Below are 21928 nucleotides of genomic sequence, written 5' to 3' on the forward strand. Positions count from 1 at the left end.
GCAGTATACGTTTTTCTTTCACTAAAGTAATATGTAGTAATGCAACAACTATGGCATAATGTACAGATATGTAATATTTTCCAAGAGATGGCTCTGGGGAACCTTTAGGGGGTTCAAAGCCCAAAACATGGGATGTCAGCAGACCAGTCAGCATCTTGAAGAGAGCCTAAAAAGCACAGCTACAGTATGGTAGTTTATTAGAAATGCAAACAACATACATGGTTTGACACATTTTACTGGGAACAAATATGATTCAGCGCATCTGTATGCTTGTTCCAATGGAGAAACATTGATAATCTACTCAGAGAGAAGACTAGGAAGATTAATGAATGAATTCAGCACAGACAGTATTTACATTCTCCTTATTCTTGCCCATCACATTGATAAAAACATTCATGGCATTACAAATGTTCTACAGACAATAAATTACCATAAGGGTAAACAGGGATAAATACATGTATTCATACTTTATGTAAAAAGTCTATGAACTGATTTAAGAATAAACATTTTTATGATTTAAGTGTCAAAAGTGTCATGCAAAATAAATTCCAAACATACAATCTGCTCTTACTAGAACAAAAAAAATTATACGAATTATAAAAATAAACTCAAGGAGTAATTTTGCTGGTTACACCTTATCCATTACTGATGCAATCATACACAAGTCTACTTTTAGATACAAGATAGATTTTTTTCTTCTTTTAATAACACTTTGGTTTAGATTAAAACGATTTCTATGTGATAAACTGTATAATACATAAAGATATCTTAAAATTATGTTAAATGAACTCAAATTAAAAAAAACATGGAGAAACAGACAACATTCAATTGTTTTTTTTTTTCTTTCATCAGAGCTCAATACAATTGTGTAACAGAGAAAAATAACACAATTCATACCAATTTTCTGTACAATATGTACAATTTGTTTTGCTGGTGACAGAAACATACTAGGATCAGGGTATGTGACTGGTGCTCAATGCTCAAATGACAAAGAACGAATTGCTAGAGTTTGTATCCAGGTTCTGGGGCGCGATGCCAGACTTACTGTAGTACGTATTATGTTCAAAGAGCAAGATGACCATCATACAGTTTCAACAGCATAAACAGATCTTTGTCTTATCCTACAGCCTTATGCCTGCAATCATTGTAGTTCTCTATAAAAAAAACTCACTACTAAGTATATACAAATGGGGCAAAGGCAAGTGATGCTATCTAGAAGAAACTATGTCTAAGCTCATTGTACAAAGCATTCGTGCTATAGATGAGCATATGCTGAGATGACAGTCAGTGCCTGATAATCATAGTTTACAAGGACAGAGACGCATTTGTCATACGATGGAGGAATTGTACAATAACATTTGTCTTTCATCTTATTTTTTTATACATTAATTCTCTCCCCTCGATGACTGAGGCCGAAGTGAGGCTCTTGGGGCTGCGTCCCAAAGGGAAATCTAGTCCCTATATAGGGCACTTCTTTTTGACCAGAGCCCAAAATTAGGGCACTACAGAGGGTATAGAGTGCCATGTCGGACGCAAGGCATCATGACCTTCTGTTTTGCCTTTTCAATTTTACATTCATTGTGCTGCCCAGTGATGCGTTCTAATCTCATACTGGTGTAAACATATACAAAAAATACAATTGAGATTGGAGGGATTAAAAACAACGTAACTGAATGTATTTTTCTATGCCATACTACAATGTGAAAACACCTCAACCAAGGTTGAACACAAATCAACATTTTTTCTGTTTAAAGAGGCAGATATCATTTGATTTAGTGCTTTTCCTTATTTTATAAGAGGTGGGACAGGGCTCTAAGGGAAGGGACACATTTTGCTCAACAAGCCAGTTCAACTCCTTTCGTAGTTGTTACTTTGGACTTACATATAGCGCAGGGGGAAAATAAGAATAATTCAGCTGTTGTTCGAGCCAATGATTTACAACATATTGCCATTGTAAGATGTATTAAAGGCCTGTATTTTGCGTGTATCGGGAAAGTGGTTAACAATTTGATGAGCTTTCTTCAACCGCAGATATGGAAACGGTGCCAATATGGAACTACTACTCTCAGGCATTTCTGACCTGCATAACAGTAGTCCACAATGCAATGCAGCAATATAAAGGCCTGAATCTCTCTCGTTCAGTACTCTAACTTACTGCTGGCTGTCGTATGTACAAGGGTTGCCTCTAAACTGTTTGTCGGCTTAAGGGGGTTAGAAACATAGCTGCCTTATTACCCAACGGCACCTCCACCCTGTACCTATTTAGGATTAGAAGGGATTTGGACAAACAAAACTTAAGTCTTTCAAAATACACATTTTTCAATTCCACACATCAAAACTGACAGCCAAGTCCCGCTGCTCGGGAGCAGATCACTATCTGTGCGTTCCAAATAGCAGCCTATTCCCAGGGTGCCATTTGGGACAAACAGTACTTCAAAAAGGCCAATGAACAATGACTAGAATTACCCAATAATTACTGACGACGACAGCACCAATGATAGAAAAAAGGAATCCTAGTAAACCACAACCACTAGCTACATTGATAAAAAGCAACAAGCGTTACTACAGTAAATAACGACCAGAATTATAAAAACCTAGTAGAACTAATATTAAATAGTTGAGAAAGTAAACTGATTTTAAGGGAGGAGGCCCTCCTTCGTAGTCCATTCTAGCAGTCCAGGACCAAATCCCCCCCCACACTCAGCACCATTTGTGGTCTACCCCCACCACCAAACGCTCCCTATCCTTACCTACGTCCCCTCCCCTGCTTTTAAACGCTGGCTGTTTCGGAAGGTGGTGTAGTCTTTTCCACAGGATTACTACTACTGCTGTTGTCCTGGCGAGTGGGTGATGTGTCCAAACTGGCTGATCGTTCGGGTGCCGTTTTGGCGGCAATAGAGTCTTTGTCGCCTGACCCCCCTGCACTGGCCGGGGAGGTCGTAGTAGGAGCGGAGGAGGGACCTGGGGAGCCCAAGGCTCGCCTGGAGACCTGGTAGGCTGCCAGCAGCTCCTGGATGCGCTCTGGCGTGGGCTCCCACTTGGCAAAGCCGGCGGCATTCTGCAGGAAGATGACCACCGTGCCGTGGACGGCCTTGTAGTACATCGCCTCCCTGAGAGAGAGATAGCGAGAGAGATCCATTTAAACTCCCTTCATACAAATCAAAATGCAGCTATGCTTGTGTCCTCTGTAGAGTGCATCTGGAAGCGTCATTTCCCAAAATACAGCAATGAGCACTTGGGCAAAAACATGAAGCACATTACACTTGTTGGTCCTTTATGTCAAATATTGTGCGCTATAGCTTGGAAAATGAACAGAATGTGACTCTGGGTGACAAAAAAAAATTACTGTTTCAAGCATCAAGAAATGAAGTCTGCATCATGTTTTTTTATTTTCCTTCTTCCATGCCCTGAGTATCACGACAACGGTAATGTGACAACCCTAGCCTTCTTCCATGCCCTGAGTATCACGACAACGGTAATGTGACAACCCTAGCCTTCTTCCATGCCCTGAGTATCACGACAACGGTAATGTGACAACCCTAGCCTTCTTCCATGCCCTGAGTATCACGACAACGGTAATGTGACAACCCTAGCCTTCTTCCATGCCCTGAGTATCACGACAACGGTAATGTGACAACCCTAGCCTTCTTCCATGCCCTGAGTATCACGACAACGGTAATGTGACAACCCTAGCCTTCTTCCATGCCCTGAGTATCACGACAACGGTAATGTGACAACCCTAGCCTTCTTCCATGCCCTGAGTATCACGACAACGGTAATGTGACAACCCTAGCCTTCTTCCATGCCCTGAGTATCACGACAACGGTAATGTGACAACCCTAGCCTTCTTCCATGCCCTGAGTATCACGACAACGGTAATGTGACAACCCTAGTCAGAACAATGGACCCTGTGCTGTTGGACACACTCACTTCTTGCAGATGTGCTGCGAGCCGCTGCGGTACTCATGCTCGAAGGCGGGCACCGACATCTGGTAGCGGCGGAAGGCGCTGGTCTCCATGCGGTGGAGGGCCGGGGTCAGCGGGTCTCGCCACTCCGGGACGAAGATGATGAAGGACAGCGGCTCGCTGGACTTCTCCAGCAGATTCTACAGGACACAGTACATTTGTTCAATACAAACTCTCCCAGGAATTCAAAAGTGAACAGTTCAGTTGAAAGTTAAGCTGGAGTTAAATGGTGCTAATTGTCCCCCCTGTTCATGTAGGATTTTTGTACTGCAGATTTTCTCCTAATACATTCGATGGGATCTACACAGCACGTGGTATATGGACTCATACCACTTTTGAAGTATAAACACATCGGACAGACTTTGAGGGGTGAACCGTCACTTTAAAAGCGTTTTAACGAGCAATGAGTAAATGACTAAAGAGGAGCACCTCAAAGTGTGTCACCATGGCATCCATCAGCTCCTCACTGAAGGGAGGGTTGGCCTCAAAGGAGCCACTGGCTGGTGAGAAGTCCAGGAAGGGCCTGGGAGGCAAAGAACATTTTTGAACAGGCTCAAACTAGATAACCATAGAAGAACAAATTACTAAAAGTACACGGACCATGTCTGGGGGGTCTCGGTTTAGTTGTGATAGGTTAGACCAGTGTTTCTAACATTTAAACTAGCATTGTAAAATAGACAAGAGTCCCTGGACCAGAGGTTGAGAAACACTGGGATGAGAAGCAAATATTTCTTTCTGTCTCTAAACCTACCCCCTGGATCCGAAAAAGCCATCTGTGTCGGGGAAGGCAGAGCAGAACTGCTTGAAGTAGGAGTTGAGCGGCGAGGCAAAACACTCAAAGGTCACCCCGAACTGCTTGTTGAGGGCCTCAAAGACGGGCACGGGAAGAGCCCCCTGTAAGCCCGTCCCCTCATTCACCCCGGCACCAAACATCACCTGCACGACAAATAGTGACATCAGCACAATAAAAGATGACATCAGCACAACAAATGTCAAGACGTAGCCAGACAGAAGAGATGGCGAGAAAGAGTAACGGACGGTGGTTGTCATCACGAAATGGAGGGAAAGTGGACTATAACATCGCCTCCCGACAGATGGTTTCATACTTTGGCAGTGAAGAGATTGAAAAAAATATATAGAAAGAGCAGTGAGTCAAAAAGGCAGGAGCAGAAGGGGTGAAGGAAGGGGTGAGAGGGGTGAAGGAAGGGGTGAGAGAGGTGAAGGGAGATAAACGGCAGGGGTCTAACCCCTAATTTACCAGGTATCTCTTGATAAGGCACCACACTCGTGACAGGAACTTCTCGAACCTGGGATCGTCGATGGAGCTGTATCGGTATAATAGCTCCTGAAAGAAAGCATGGTGTGGATAGAGGAGAGTCATTTAGCAGAGGTCACGCCATGTGCCAGAAGGCAATGCTAGTCAATTATATCTACCACACCTTTCAGGATTACGTCCTGGCAGTTTCTCAAACAAGAGAGCAATTCATCTCTCTGGTCATGTAGGACTTCTGATTGCATGCATTACAAACACTCAGTGGTACTGTGCTAGTATCAACGCCCAACCAATGACACCTCAGTGCACCTGCAAACATTAAGAACACCATATTGAGTTGCCCCCTTATCCCCTCAGAAGAGTCTCAATTCATGGACTCTACAAAGTGTCGAAAGCGTTCCACAGGGATGCTGGCCCATGTTGACTCCAATGCTCCCACAGTTGTGTCAAGTTGGCTGGATGTCCATTGGTTGGTGAACCATTCTTGATTCACACAGGAAATTGTTTAGCGTGAAAAACCCAGCAGCGCTGCAGTTCTTGACACAAACCGGTGCGCCTGGTACCTACTACCCATACACCGTTCAAAGGCAGTGAAATCTTTAGTCTTGCCCATTCACCCTTTGAATGGCACACACAATCCATGTCTCAATTGCCTGAAGGCTTAAAAATCCTTCTTTAACCTGTCTCCTCCCCTTCATCTACACTGATTGAAGTGGATTTAACAAGTGACAATAAGGGATCATAGCTTTCACCTGGATTCACCTGGTCAGTCTATGTCATGGAAAGAGCAGGTGTTCATAATGTTTGGTACTCAGTGTATATTTGTACTTTTAATAATATACACATTATCGCTGCTACAACATTCCTCACCAGCTTGGTGAAGTAGCTGCGGTTGACCTTGACCATCTCTCCCTTGTAGCGCAGGCAGGCGATGTCGTTCTCAAAGTGCAGCTCCACGCGTGGCTGAGCCGGCGAGGGCAAGGCCAGCCGGATGGGGTAGCAGTACACTAGCCTGTCCTGCACATCTGCTGCCTCTGGGTCTTGGAGAGGGAGGGAATGAAGGATAACAGTAGAACAAAAGGAAGTAAAAAAAACCAGTAAGTTGGGAAGTAAGAAAAACCACAACACAACCAGTCCATCATGGATATTGAACGGCTTAAATTCAGAGTAAAACCACAATATCAACGACAGACTTTGGGGATTTTTAAGTAGCTAAATTAGTTGGGCGCAAAGATACTGAACAATCAGAAAGGACATCGGCATTCAGAGTCAATCCATTTCTATGGTTGTGCACAAATGTAATCAATGTGGTCCCGTATGAGTCAGTTGGTAAAGCACGGTGCAGAGTGCGAGGCGATTTAGCACGTCTCACCCGACACGTTGCAGTCCTTCAGCAACGTCTGGTGGGCCTGGTGAATGCGTCGCACGTACTCTGCTGAGATGTGGTAGATCTTCGTACAGATCCCCTCCACAGAGTCTTTGGCCACTGCTGCTACGTGGGGACCGCACTGTTTCCGCAAGTGCTCCAGACGATCCTGAGGTGGAGGAATTGTTTTGGGATCCGTTTTTTTAAACAAACATGTGAGTGTACATTCCGTTGAAGTGAAATTTATACAGCCATGGATTATTTTGTTGTTGCCACATATACATACAGTACAGCACACTTCTAAACCACACACACACACCATGTAGTCCTCTTTACTGGCCGAGTGGTCCCTCCGTAGCCAGTTCATGGTGTCCTCTGCATTCCATTTCACAACCTTTCGGCTGTCTGGTGTGGCGTTTCTATCAGGACATAAGAGACACCAGTCATTCTTCAGGCAAGACAAAAGTATTTCAAAGCAAAGTGCCGTTCAACTAGCCAAATCAAGCTCCCATACACATGCTATGTTCAACAAGCCCAATCAAGCCTTCTTTTCTTTCCAGTAAGACAGCTGGGGAAAGTGAACGGACTGGTTTTGGTTTAGGATCTGAAGCCACGGGTTTCTGATTCAAGTTTATCAGTGGATGCACTTATAAATGCTTTCTGTGTGTGATGGCAAGACATGGTGTTGCTTTTTATGTTACGATCTGGATCTTGCCTTCAAAGCGGTGGGTGTTAAAAAAGGCTGAGCCATCACTTGAGTTATATAACGTACTTATATATATATATATATATATATATATATATATATATATATATATGTGTGTGTGTGTGTGTGTGTATTCTAAATTGTCAAGGGGAAATACTGTAAAGGTGTGCCAGCAGGTATTAGTAGCTGGAATTCTTTGAGAGCTTCTCTGACTTCATACTTGGAACAATTTCAAAGATATCAGGTCATATAAAAATGGAATTTGTCCAACTAACTCTAATGTGCCAGAAACACCTACCTCGAGTCAATCATTTTCTTGGCAGCTTCGGCGTATTTGAATAAGAGCTTTCGGGCCTCCTCTTTGTACTTGATGCGGGACAACCTGGTGTAAGAAATGACAAAACTGGTGGTCAATAAAACAAATTGTTGAAAGGAGCCACTATTGTCCAAATTAACCATAAAACCGGGTGAATTGTTAAGATGACATTTCAGTGTGTTGACAATTCACATACTAAAATGTAATCAGACAATTGTGCAAAAAGTAAACATTATTTTTGACAAGATATCGTATAATTTGACAATGTCGCAATATTATTTTTGCGCTAGTTGGCATTACCTGCACCAAGACTCAGTATTTTTCCTTCATAGCTTGTTCTCCATCTTATTTTTAAATAGGGAGACAATTTGGTTTCAGCACTTTTATTTCCATGACTGATGAAAACTTGTTTTCTCATGGCTCTCTTGACCCTCTGCAGCAGACATTTGGTGAAAAATGTGTTTGGAACATCGAATCACAATAAAATCACAGTATCGAATCGCAATAAATATTGTATCGGCATCAAAGTATTTTGAAAATATCGTATCGTGTCGTCCCTGGCAATTCTCAGCTCTATCAGACAACATAATTCACAATGAAGACCTGAACGGAATCTAGCCATACCAACCATAGTGAATCAAGTCCACCACAGGGTAGACTAGAATGGCTATCTAGATATACGGCCTTGGTTCAAAAAGTTCATTTTAAATCTTTTGAATCCTTTGAGTATTTGCGTGTCTGATGGGTGGGGTTAGCAGTTGTTGGGACTATTCCATTAGTTCCTTTACATCAGGCATGATCAATCAAGATTTAACCCTAGGACTAATACAGATTCTCTTTCCCACTGACCTGATGGGGATGTCGTTCATGACCTCTCTGAACATGGACGGGGAGATGATGGGGTCACACTCGCTGGGCAGTAGGGGGTCTGGCCCTTTGTCCAGCACCTTGCGCTCCAGCAGCCAGCGGTTGAAGGACTCCCGTGGGGGTTCGATACCTATTAGATAGGGAGAAAATCATTGATCATCAAGATCAGCCGAGAATAATAACCCCTGGGTTGTGTTCACTAGGGCATGCTTTAGGGAAAACATTTGAATCCATTTCAAAATGAGAAAAGCAACACCTGGGGCCGGGGTTGCAAAAGTTGGGCAGGAAAGAAAAAAAAAGGCTAAAATGCTTGGACGGGCGTAGCTACGACCGACTTCGGGATCAGAACTGACACCTGTTGCATTAACATTAAGACTAATCGTAGCTAAGTCCGGCATCAGCAATGCGCCTTCATGAGATTTAATGCTTCGTAAGGATGGTTGCTAGGCAGCGCCCGTTAATCGGCTATTACCATTCTCGTGGCAGTTCTAAACATTGCGAGGCATTTCGCGTCACCCACCACCACCACAGCTGGATGGATCAATCTGTAATTACTGTGGGAATTGATATCACTGAACAATGAAAACATTAGAAGAAAGTAGACTAGAAAATGTTAGCCAAATTGTGGTGAGCGTTTATGATCTTCGGTCTAGTTATCAGAACATTTTGCTAGCTAGGTATGTAGCCTACACTAGCCTAGTATAACAGGTGGGTTATTTTGCTCTTCACCCTCTTAGTAGCCTAGTCTATATCACGACTAAAAGCCCTTGACTTGTCTGATAATCAATCAACGTGATTTTGTTTGACTGAATCTCCGTCTGTATATTTGATCTCTGCCTGGGCAAACAAGTGGCGGCAGCTCATCATTTTGTTTGCCAATATCTGATCAGACACATTCAACATGCTATGTAGCATAAATCAAGTGTATTATATTGTTATTGACTCACGCATAGGTAACTCGAAAAGCCCAGAGGTTATGAAATATGAAAACTGGGCTCACATCCTTCTGAAAATATAGATAGATATTTTCTGCGCATATCATGAAAGGAGATTGTCCCAATTTATCACCCTAACCCTGCTCCCTACTAGGTGTAAAAATCTAGTCCCAATTTATCACCCTAACCCTGCTCCCTACTAGGTGTAAAAATCTAGTCCCAATTTAACACCCTAACCCTGCTCCCTACTAGGTGTAAAAATCTAGTCCCAATTTAACACCCTAACCCTGCTCCCTACTAGGTGTAAAAATCTAGTCCCAATTTAACACCCTAACCCTGCTCCCTACTAGGTGTAAAAATCTAGTCCCAATTTAACACCCTAACCCTGCTCCCTACTAGGTGTAAAAATCTAGTCCCAATTTAACACCCTAACCCTGCTCCCTACTAGGTGTAAAAATCTAGTCCCAATTTATCACCCTAACCCTACTCCCTACTAGGTGTAAAAATCTAGTCCCAATTTAACACCCTACCAGGTGTAAAATCTAGTCTCAATTCAACACCCTACGCCTGCTCACTCCTAGCTGTAAAATCTACACCCAGGTGTAGCTCAGAGAAGGGCATCGCCCAGGTGGTGCAACAAGTCAAGTTGGTCGTAGAGCTACGACCAACTTACCACCAACTGGTGCAACCGGCCCCTGGGTTGTGTTCACTAGGGCATGTATTAGGGAAAACATTTCAATCCATTTCACAATGGAGAATAAGTGGTGCTTATAGGAACATTTCAGCGAGAGCCTCGCCGTTTCAGTCCGTGGTCTCCGCTCGGTGCCTAATGAACATGACCCTGGGCTAGAGTGAAAACCTGCCCACCCTGCTGCACTCCAGCAGCAGGGGTGGATGAGTGACCACAATGGCTTAGAAAACATACACTTAAACATCTAGCTGCCTAATGGGGATGCACCTCGAAAAGTAAGACTTTTATGGTAACAAAAGCAAGAAATAAAAAGGTTTAAAAAAAAGTTTGACTTGACACAATTGCAGTTGTATGGGTAATGTACCTTCTCGTTGGTAGCAGAGCTCTTGGTAGTGCTGCCGTAGCTTGGTGGTGAGCTGGGCACGTTGGAGCTCCATCTCCGGGTGGGGCGGTAGATGGTTGGCAGGGGGTCGCTCTCTGATCACTGCGTTCGTCTGAATGTCCAGGTCCCAGTATATTCTACCACAGGATCAATAGAACTGGTTATTTCAACTTGACAGAACTGTATTATAAGCTACGGTGCAACATAAAATCCAAAACAAGACAAAGGAGACCCGCCTGCCCTGTATATTGCAGAGATCACCCACAGTTCACAACCGTGTGCACTATAGGCTATACAAATTAGGGATAGGTATTGAATCGTTTTGAAAGGGAAATATACACATCTAGATACATGGGCTCTGATACGATACAGGAACGGTACGTTTTAGTTTGAAGCGATTCGGTTTGATTGGAGAACGAATCAGAGTGAGCCGTTTCAACGCATAAACACATTCATTTTCAAAATTAAAATCTGCTGCTGAACGGAGCTCACGAGCTGACTTCTGTCGGTCCCTGTGTGGGAATGACATGTCTATGATGTATACTATGTAGTCACCTCATATGAGTCATAAGGGAGACTAGGCAACTACCACTATCAGATTAGGGCAATGTAGCCTGTTTTTTTGTTTCCACCACTTTAGTTCTGAAATCACCATCGGCCACTAATGAACTTGTCATTTTTTCGATTAAGTGTTGGAGCTTGTAATGTATCAACATTTATCATTTACAAATCAGCTATGACATAGCCAATGAATATATAGCATAACTTTGGATTTCAACACATCTGAAAATCGAATGGTTTTGACCGGTTAGAGAGCTTATTTTCTCCTCCCGCTTTGGCCATGCAGTGCGCCTCGCAAAAGTGATTCCTCGTAATGAAATGATCAGCTTTACCCTGTATATCAAAACATCACACTGATTGTTGGGCTCCCGAGTGGCGCAGCAGTCTAAGGCACTGCATCTCAGTGCTAGAGGAGTCACTACAGACCCTGGTTCGATACCAGGCTGTATCACAACCGGCCGTGATTGGGAGTCCCATAGGGCGGTGCACAATTGACCCAGCGTCGTTAGGGCTTGGCCGGGGTAGGCCATCATTGTAAATAAGAATTTGTTCTTAACTGACTAGCCTAGTTAAATAAAGGTTAAATACAAAATAAATTGTTTAAAGCAAAACTTACAAAACTATTGCTGATAGTGAACCTGAACAATCAAAATATAATCTATTGTTTCCGGTAGCTTACTTTTATTCCGGTAAAACACACATTTTCAACAGCGCATAGATAAGAACCTAGCAAATTACATAGGTTGTTACTCAACTAATGAAGCCTAATATCGAGCAAGCCATTTTAGCATTTTAATGCTTATGGTGCCGCGCAGATGTGCAAGAACCAGAAGAGGCCACCCACCATATGTTGGTCAGCACGCCAAGCTGGGCACAGTGCGCAGTTTGACTAGGCTACTGATATTCCCTAGGGTTGTTTGGCTTGCAAAATGACTTGTAGATCAATGACTGACTGTCAACACAGTTACATGCTTAGTTCCACACTGAAGGAGAGGAAGCAGCAGTTGTCACAGTAGATTAGGTATTTTCGGAATGAAGAAAGTAATATGAGCAAAACATTTTAGTGAATCAGCGGTTTGTAATGTTTGAATACTTTTTATGACCAATGCATGCTACATTTGGATCGGTTTGGGGTCCACGGACCGATGTAGTCGTATCTTAAACATCTGAATCTGGACCAATGCATACAGGTGAATCGTTACATCCCTAATACAAATATTTACAGACATGAGCAGATCAACATATGTTACAGCAGGACCCCCACTGCAATGCGTTTCGACCAAAAAGGTCTTCTTCAGCTAGTGTCCATGAGATGTCGACCGATTCTGATTTTTCAACGCCGATACCGATTATTGGAGGACCAAAAAAAGCCGATACCGATTATTATTTTATATATATATATCTATATCTATATATCTATATATATCTATATCTATCTGTGTGTAATAATGACAATTACAACAACTGAATGAACAATGAATACTTATTTTAATATAATACATAAATAAAATCTATTTAGTCTCAAATAAATAATGAAACAAGCTCAATTTGGTTTAAATAATGCAAAAACAGTGTTGGAGAAGAAAGTAAAAGTGCAATATGTGCCATGTAAAAAAGCTAACGTTTAAGTTCCTTGCTCAGAACATAAGAAAGCTGGTGGTTCAATATTCCCAGTTAAGAAGTTATAGGTTGTAGTTTTTATAGGAATTATGACGAGTCGACTATTTCTCTCTATACCATTTGTATTTCATATACCTTTGATTATTGGATGTTCTAATAGGCACTGTAGTATTGCCAGTCTAATTTCAGGAGTTGATAGGCTTGAAGTCATAAACAGCGCTGTGATTCAAGCATTGCTAAGAGCTTCTGGCAGACACAGTAAAGTTTGAATGAATGCTTACGAGCCTGCTGCTGCCTTCCACCACTCAGTCAGACTGCTCTATCAAATCATAGACTTAATTATAATAAACAGAAATACGAGGCTTAGGTCATTAATATGGTCAAATCCAGAAACTATCATTTTGAAAACAAAACGTTTATTCTTTCAGTAAAATACAGAACCGTTCCGTATTTTATCAAACGGGTGGCAACCCCAGGTCTAAATATTGCTGTTACATTGCACAACCTTCAATGTTATGTAAAATTCTGGCAAATTAGTTCGCAACGAGCCAGGCGGCCCAAACTGTTGCATATACCCTGACTCTGCGTGCAATGAACCCAAGAGAAGTGACACAATTTCCCTAGTTAATATTGCCTGCTAACATGAATTAAATATGCAGGTTTAAATAAATATACTTCTGTGTATTGATTTTAAGAAAGGAATTGATGTTTATGGTTAGGTATGGTTAGGTACATTCGTGCAACAATTGTGCTTTTTCCACAAATGCACTTTTGTTAACCCATCACCCGTTTGGCAAAGTAGGCTGTGATTCGATGATAAATTAACAGGCACCGCATTGATTATATGCAACGCAGGACAAGCTAGTTAACCTAGTAATATCATCAACCATGTGTAGTTAACTAGTGATTATGTGAAGATTCATTGTTTTTTTATAAGATAAGTTTAATGCTAGCTAGCAACTTACCTTGGCTCCTGCTGCACTCGCGTAACAGGTGGTCAGCCTGCCACGCAGTTTCCTCGTGGAGTACAATGTAATCGGCCATAATTATTGTCCCAAAATGCTGATTGTTATGAAAACTTGAAATCGGCCCAAATTAAAATCGGCCATGCGAATTAAATCCGTCGACCTCTAATCTACATATCAATTCCAGCGATTGTGATGTGGCTGTACTCACACGCTGGGACGGTATGGGGCTGGTGCGGGCATAGAGTGCTGCCCTGGCTTGTCTTCTGTGCCGGTCGTAGAGTTCCATGGCTTAGCCCCGGGAGTAATGGGTGAGATGGGAACTATCGGGGTCGTTGGGGCTACAGGTATACCAACCTCAATCTGTCAACGACACAGTCACATATCGGATTAGAATGACAATTAAGACAGTGGAAATATTCAAATAATAAATGTATGAAACAATCTACAGAGAAAACGAACTCCAGTAAATTCCAGTAAAACATGACTTTCTTCATGTCAGGCAAGACAGCACTGCGTAGTCTAATAGATAAGCTCGAAAGTGAATCACATTGGTAAAGAAGCGTGAAAATTGTCACGCTTGTATAATTTTACGGCATTGAAGTTGTAAAAAACACGTTCTGCTCAATGACTCACCTTAGCCCTCTTGAAGCTGTTAGGACCCCCCTGGGCGGCCTCCTCCGACAGGCGCCTCTTGCGCTGCCCGTTGCCCACGCCAGCGTCGCCCGTCCCCTCGGCTGGGGCAGCGTTCAAACCCAGCGGGTCAGACTAAGAAAGACAGGAACAAACAGACCAGCCGCCACGTTAGGAGCAGAACAGGAAAACAAGACAAGTGATGTCGATATAATAAAAGGAGGTTTAGCCAAGCTCCATCAAGAGACAAGATAACCTGAGGTACTTGGAACAGAACTTGAGAAGGATAATTATCCCTTCTGTCCCAAATCATTTTCTTCGATGAGGTTTAACAGCGGTTGGCATCCAATTATTGTTGCATTACCGCCACCTACTAGACTGGAGTACAACTCCCTTATACTTTGCTTGAAAAAAATAAATACCCTACCATCTAACACCACACTAACAAACAAAAACACCCCCCCCTACTCCACTAATTAAATGTATTTATTCCTACCTCATGCCAACAACCTGAAAGGATGATGGGACACCACCACTTAACACACCCTGTAATGCTTCTGATGTCAAGTCACACACACCCAAATACCTCTGCAACTGCCACCACAACCTCAATTTAAATTATAAAAATCCAACCTCACTGAAACATATCACTTGTTGGTTTATCCCTCTGTACTGGTACAGATCTACTACTCACACCACTCATCTCAGGACCCCCCCCCATTTCTTCACTGCCTCAGCATATGTCAACTTCTGCACTACTCTAACCCTGGAAACCTTAACCTGCCTCTCTCGCACAGGACATTTCTGATCCCCAGCCCCATGGGCACACCTACAATTAACACATACCACTACTTTCCCCAATGCTGCACATTCCTTTGTCTCATGCCCTTCTGCATTTCTCACACCTTATACCCTCCGTCCTACACACTGATGCCACATGCCCATAAGCTTGACACCTGTAACAACGTAATGTATTTGGCACAAAAGCTCGTACAGGATAAATTATATATCCTAACATCACTTTGTTGGGCAAAGACTAAACATCAAAACTCAAGAACAGACAACGACTCTTGTTTCACCACACACGCCACCCTGTCTGCATCTCACCAAACGACGAGCATCACAAACACCGGAAATCTTCCCCTTTAGTTGGTCAACTTTTACATTTACTGCTACCCCAGTTATCACTCCTTCAATGACGCCCTTTTCTTGAGTGAAACAATTCACATTTCTTGCCCCCATTCGTTTAACGCCGACCGCCTTTTCCCTCTGACCAGCAGAAACAAACAATTATCACAAAACCACTTCTGGTTACCCTCACCGATTCCACAGTACCCAACTCTGTTTTCATCCACCCTGAAACCACAAATAGTTCAGCCAAAAGGCAAGGGTCTATTTTTTCCAAAAACTTCACTCCTAATGTCACAGACTCATCTTTATCCTGACCCTCGATGCAAGCCTCGGGCTTTGAGAACTTCTCACCTACCACCTCCGATACATCGACCTCATTGACTTCCATTTCTCCTCCTTTCTGAAGTGCACTCTGCTTACACTTTCTACCATTCTTCTTTAACAAACCATCTCCCTTTTCCCCACCATTTTTAACCAACTCAAGCGCATCGTCGTCCTCCCCCTCTCTCTCTGACCTCCTCTCCCTCTCTTTTCCCCCTCCATTCCAAGTATAAGTCTCCTTATCATAATACTGCACTTCTCCTGACATATATCTTGTTCTTGCTTTCTCAAGGGACGCCATTTAACCAGCTGTCACAATCTCTGTACAATCAGCACGAACCCCTCGAGGATGTAGCGCTCAACAGTGCATCCCACTTATACATTTTTTATTATTCTTTTTTATTTAACTAGGCAAGTCAGTTAAGAACAAATTCTTATTTATAATGATGGCCTACCCCGGCCAAACCCGGACGGAATAATTGTGCGCCGCCCTATGGGACTCCTAATCACAGCCGGATATGATGCAGCCTGGAAAGGAGCTGCTTCGTCTTGATGTTTTTCTTTATCGAAAGTTACAGCAACGCTTTTCCATTTCAAAACAAGCACGCTCTTCCAACAACCCATCTGTCACAAAACAAGAAGCTATACCCATTTTTCACTCACAATGACATCATGCTGCCCCAGGACTGGCATCTCCCATAGCGACTGATTGGTGAAGCGGTTGAACCAGTAGGGCCTGTTCTCCCGCTTGCTCCAGCATTTCGACCAGCCTGCCTGGACGAGTTCGTCTGCACAAACAGGAAAGGTGTCAGAAATGTCGAATCTATCTCCATTCAGTTGCATGTCGTCATAGACAGAGCCAGCAATCTTTCCTTCATCAGCACTGATCTCAAGACTAGGCCTAATTTATACCCTACATATATACACATAGAACACAAAATGGCGTTGTGTAGCAAAACTACGGACGTTTGTAGCCCGCAATTCATAACTCAATGCAAGAACATAGGATCCCCATTTTAGGTAGTTTACTTGCATTGCCTACTTAGGGTATACATTAGGTTTTAAAATAATTGTATGAATGCTTGGTAAGCAGAGTGGAAAGCTGAGTTATGCCATATATATCACCAGGGCTATCTTCAGTGCTGGACTTGGGCAGGAGTACCGGCACCTCAAATGTTTTACTGCTTCAGCTCCTGTTCCACATATCGAATATTATCTCAAAAGTATTGTGGAGCTCCTACACCTAAATGTAAACAACACCAGCACCCAAAATGAGTACACGCACCTATTTTAGTCCAAGTCAAGCACTGGCTATCTTACCTGGCAACTCTGGCATTGGTTTGCTGGTTGAAGGTGAGACAGGAGACCCCTGTGTGGCAGAGCCTGTGGGAGACATCACCATAGAGGTGTCCACCTTCACTGTTGCGTGATTCTCACTTGTCATCTCTCCTCATCTGTCCTGAAAATAAAAAAGGTTGCATATTAGTAAAGGGCTATTCAGTTCACATTGCCAGGTAAAAATACTGTGGAAGTTACTTTTTTTTTTAATGACAGAACACTGTCTAAATAATTACTATTATTTTATGTGCTCAAATGTAAACATGTTCCACAATCTCCAAGGTAACCAAGTGGTGATTGGACATGCTTACCCGAAATATGACAATCAAGCAAGTTTTGATCCTCCCGGCATTTTAACAACCAGACCCTAATGGACATTTCTGCGGTTACAGTCTGGGTGCGAATGGTAGCCTAATACTACTTACTACTCATTAATTCCCTAAACGATAGATTCATCCCAGAGCCGTTGCGTGTTTTGCTGTAGAAAAAATAACAGTTGCTCCCGCGACACGGTTGAACGTTTAACAGTGAAACGTTAATGAGCGCATGATTAGTCTACAGTAGCGAGCTACAATGTGTTACTGCCAACATAGTGCAGACAAGATACCATAATATCTGGATAGATAGTCCCTATGAATAACAAAAGTGAAACCAGCGGTGGGGATTACACTGGTGAACATTATATTAGCTAGCTAACTAGTTAAGCTAACACGAATGTGTTACGTATGGGACGTGTAGCTAGTAGCTAGCTATACCTATGCGTTGTAGCTACGTAGCTTGTGGTTCATGATTTATTTAAAATGTGATTTAGATAGAACATCCCAAATTGACATCTTGGAGATGCGTTTTCTATCTTTGTCGTTGATAACACAAATGGGCAAAAGAAGGACACGCATGCGCCTGCTACACCGCCCACCCCAGTTCGAGCTGCCCGAAAACAAACACGAAGGAGGAGGGGAAATCGCTGGGTAGCTGCGCTACACAACAAAAGGCAACTGCATCATCTCGGAACCGAGGCGGGGGAGACGTGGAATAACATTTAAAATACGGTAGGATACTGTACGAAACGGGGTTAATGAGACATAAAAAGGACGAGAGTTAGTAAGACTACCCGTGTATGCTGTCAAAATAGAGATTGGAGGCGTATCTGACCCCCTTATTTCAAACACATACACAATTTTGGGCGCGCACTTTGGTTAAGACAAGATGGCGCGCGCGCTCTCGAGTCATAGCCACTGCACCCCTTGCAGGCAATATTGTTTGTTTATTTCGTGCAATGACAATGCGTGCATTTTGATTAGATAATATGATACCCCGCATATTCCACCACCTACCCATGCCCTTGCTGTAGCGCTAAATTGGTTATTCCCCTTACCTTGTAGAGGTTTGTTGAGAACACTGTATAGGCTTTGCTCTATTCAATCCGTACCCGCCTCCGCCTCTCCCTCCCCACCTTCTCCGCCATCTTGTATCGGGGACTCGGGCCTTGGTATTGCGCACGCGCCAGTTTAGTTGTCGTTTCAGGAAAACATTGCCATTGAGAAGTAGCCATATGTAGAAGGGCATTTGTAGGTAGGCATACAGAAATACTTCTTCACAACATCGCTTGTGAAAGTAATCATGCAAAAACACATTTGCAAACTCGTCTGAACTTTTTAACCAGTAATAACTTCGATGGCATGTTTTGTGCTGTGGCTACTTTTCACATTAATAGCCTTCAGCTACATGCTCATTAGTCTATGTATTTATTCTCATATTATTAGAACACTTTATTATGCCTGTGTGATATGTCCGTTATTTATGTATGTGAAGAATAATAAATGAACAACTTTCAGTTCATGTTGCTGTTCTGTCTCTTATTATGTGTGCACTGAATGGTAAATATTATTAAAAAAATAATATACATGTTATAAAAATAGAAACACATTTTGGGTCTTGGAAAAGTAGAAGTTGTAGTCCTAAAAACTGGAAGTTACCTCTGATTTGTTCAGCCATTACCTATGGGGGAAATTAATGTGGAAAGAATGGAGTTTTGGGATAACAATGAAAATAAGGTCTGAGTTTAACACAGGCTTAGGAGATCTTATGTTTTGTTTTATGGGATAATATCAGTCAGTTAACTTGACCTTTATGAATTATGAAGCCTTTATGTGCTTGTTTTGATTACATAAATGCTTCAATGCACAGAAAGTGATAGTAGCTGATGAAGATGATCTCCTAGAACAAAACGTATATGATCTCCTAAGCCTGTGTTTACCACAGACCTTCTTTTCGGGGGTTTATCCAAAAACCCAACAAAAATGTAATTTTCCTATAGGCTTTGTTCAACTAATCATTGCGGAGTTAGTGCCTACGAAAAGACGCCATTTCTATTTCAGAGGTTTCTAACAACCAACGCTATCTGTGCCTTGCACATGATCTCAATAAATAGATTTTTATGATAGTTACTGTGTCTCAGGTGTGACTGGGTTGTTTGAAATGTGTAGGCATACAGGGTTACATAAATTCAGAAAAAAAAGAAACATCCCTTTTTCAGGACCCTGTCTTTCAAAGATAATTCGTAAAAATCCAAATAACTTCACAGATCTTCATTGTAAAGGGTTTAACACTGTTTCCCACGCTTGTTCAATGAACCATAAACAATTAATGAACATGCACCTGTGGAACAGTCGTTAAGACACTAACAGCTTATAGACTTTGGTCAATTAAGGTCACAGTTATGAAAACTTTGGTCACTAGAGAGTCCTTTCTACTGACTCTGAAAAACACCAAAAGAAAGATGGCTAGGGTCCCTGCTCATCTGCGTGAACGTGCCTTAGGCATGCTGCAAGGGGTCATGAGGACTGCAGATGTGGCCAGAGCAATAAATTGCAATGAGACGCCTAAGACAGCGCTACAGGGAGACAGGATGGACAGCTGATCATCCTCGCAGTGGCAGACCATGTGTAACAACACCTGCACAGGATCGGTACATCCGAACATTACACCTGCGGGTCAGGTACAGGATGGCAACAACAACTGTCTGAGTTACACCAGGAACGCACAATCCCTCCATCAGTGCTTAGACTGTCCACAATAGGCTGAGAGAGGCTGGACTGAGGGCTTGTAGTCCTGTTGTAAGGCAGGTCCTCACCAGACATCACCGGCAACAACGTCGCCTATGGGCACAAACCCACCGTCGCTGGACCAGACAGGACTGGCAAAAAGTGCTCTTCACTGACGAGTCGCAGTTTTGTCTCACCAGGGGTGATGGTCGGATTTGTGTTTATCGTCGAAGGAATGAGCGTTACACCGAGGCCTGTACTCAGGAGCGGGATCGATTTGGAGGTGGAGGGTCTGTCATGGTCTGGGGCGGTGTGTCACAGCATCATCGGACTAAGCTTGTGGTCATTGCAGGCAATCTCAACTCAGTGCGTTACAGGGAAGACATCCTCCTCCCTCATGTGGTACCCTTCCTGCAGACTCATCCTGACATGACCCTCCAGCATAACAATGCCACCAGCCATACTGTTTGTTCTGTGCGTGATTTCCTCCAAGACAGGAATGTCAGTGTTCTGCCATGGCCAGCGAAAAGCCCATATCTCAATCCCGTCTGGGACCTGTTGGATCGGAGGGTGAGGGCTAGGGCCATTCCCCCCAGAAATATCCGGGAACTTGCAGGTGCCTTGGTGGAAGAGTGGGGTAACATCTCACAGCAAGAACTGGCAAATTTGGTGCAGTCCATGAGGAGGAGATGCACTGCAGTACTTAATGCAGCTGGTGGCCACACCAGATACTGACTGTTACTTTTGATTTTGACCCCCCCTTTGTTCAGGGACACATTATTACATTTCTGTTAGTCACATGTCTGTGGAACTTGTTCAGTTTATGTCTCAGTTGTTGAATCTTGTTATGTTCATACAAAAATTTACACATGTTAAGTTTGCTGAAAATAAACGCAGTTGACAGTGAGAGGACGTTTCTTTTTTTGCTGAGTTTATGATATTGTACAACAGACAGGTCAGGAGAAAAGTCATGTCTCACTTGTTCACCATAAATGATGTCATCACTGACATCTGGTGGTGCATGGATGTATGGATGATCTGTTCTACTATGGCCATTAAAGGTGTTACACCTAGAATTTCTCCCCTATGCGGAAGCTAGGTGAATTGCAACAGCACTAGGCTGCACTCACAACAAATCTCCCCCTCCCCTGCATCCCATAAAATGGCAGACTCTCATTTAAAAACAAAATTTGTTTTAATTAAAAATATATATTTCACAGCGATTTAGATGGTACAATGATTCCCTACACTATTCATTGCTTGTTTTCTCACATAAACTGAAATTGAGCGAAAAGTATAGAATTTTAGCAACCAGGAAATGACAGAGCGATTTCTACATTGGCCACTTGACCCGATTTCCACTAGATAACACAGCCACAAAGTAAAAACAGCATTCCCATTTTGACAACGGACGTCGCTCCGGCGGGAGAAATCAATAGGCGAATATCACAGCAAATCACAACACTGGTGGGTAAATAATACTTTGAAACACTATCATTGCACTATTACTACAGATAATACTGTATTATGGCCATTTTCTGAAATTACAATGCAAAAATTCACCATCACATTTTATGCTGTAGTCTACAATTGGTGCAGAAGCCTCACGCCATATACTTAATAAAAAAGCTCTTTTATGTTGTGTTTTTTTATACGTCAAAGAAGTGGGCTGAGCCATCATTGTGGCACGGAATCGGGAACCACTATGATCTGTGTGGTCCAGAGACTTAAATGGCACTTAACGCTGTGAACCAACCCTGGCCCTGCTGCTCCCAATTTGCTCAGTGCATTCCTGCACAGTTCAGGAGTCTTG

At 42.8% G+C, this 21928-nt stretch overlaps 2 protein-coding genes across 4 annotated transcripts in view; one reads left to right on the forward strand and one right to left on the reverse strand.

The window, feature by feature from the left end:
* Positions 1 to 180: 180 nt before the first annotated feature.
* Positions 181 to 18584, reverse strand: LOC106583676 (mRNA (2'-O-methyladenosine-N(6)-)-methyltransferase-like). Of its 3 annotated transcripts, none has more exons than XM_014168162.2 (16): positions 18447 to 18584; positions 17054 to 17192; positions 16397 to 16521; positions 14285 to 14416; positions 13860 to 14011; positions 10485 to 10639; positions 8477 to 8624; positions 7610 to 7693; positions 6925 to 7024; positions 6612 to 6774; positions 6110 to 6279; positions 5225 to 5311; positions 4718 to 4902; positions 4396 to 4489; positions 3931 to 4106; positions 181 to 3110 (listed from the first exon to the last, which is right to left on the reverse strand). In XM_014168162.2, exons 2-16 carry the CDS (start codon positions 17175 to 17177, stop codon positions 2771 to 2773), a joined length of 2235 nt encoding a protein of 744 aa, XP_014023637.1. In that variant the 5' UTR covers positions 17178 to 17192; positions 18447 to 18584; the 3' UTR covers positions 181 to 2770. The 3 variants fall into 3 exon arrangements, with proteins under 3 accessions (XP_014023637.1, XP_014023639.1, XP_014023638.1); XM_014168164.2 differs by lacking the exon at positions 18447 to 18584 and adding an exon at positions 17383 to 17719 and having other exon boundaries at positions 17054 to 17187; XM_014168163.2 differs by lacking the exon at positions 18447 to 18584 and adding an exon at positions 17383 to 17719.
* Positions 17930 to 21928, forward strand: part of pltp (phospholipid transfer protein) — a 30089-nt gene continuing 26090 nt past the window's right edge. The window contains exon 1 of the mRNA XM_014168167.2: positions 17930 to 18120. The gene's annotated coding sequence lies outside the window, so the exon portion shown is untranslated. The remainder of the gene's footprint in view (positions 18121 to 21928) is intronic.

The sequence above is a fragment of the Salmo salar genome, chromosome ssa22, assembly GCF_905237065.1.
Source record: "Salmo salar chromosome ssa22, Ssal_v3.1, whole genome shotgun sequence".
In the NCBI taxonomy this organism is placed as follows: domain Eukaryota; kingdom Metazoa; phylum Chordata; class Actinopteri; order Salmoniformes; family Salmonidae; genus Salmo; species Salmo salar.

What these genes read in the sequence shown, in the direction of transcription:
- LOC106583676 (XM_014168162.2), bottom strand. Translation starts at nt 17,177, where the DNA reads ATGACAAGTGAGAATCACGCAACAGTGAAGGTGGACACCTCTATGGTG. An exon ending in GCCCCATACCGTCCCAGCGT is followed by an intron (nt 10,640 to 13,859) that starts GTGAGTACAGCC and finishes ATCCTGTGGTAG; the next exon opens with AATATACTGGGACCTGGACA. An exon ending in CCATGGTGACACACTTTGAG is followed by an intron (nt 4,107 to 4,395) that starts GTGCTCCTCTTT and finishes TGTGTCCTGTAG; the next exon opens with AATCTGCTGGAGAAGTCCAG.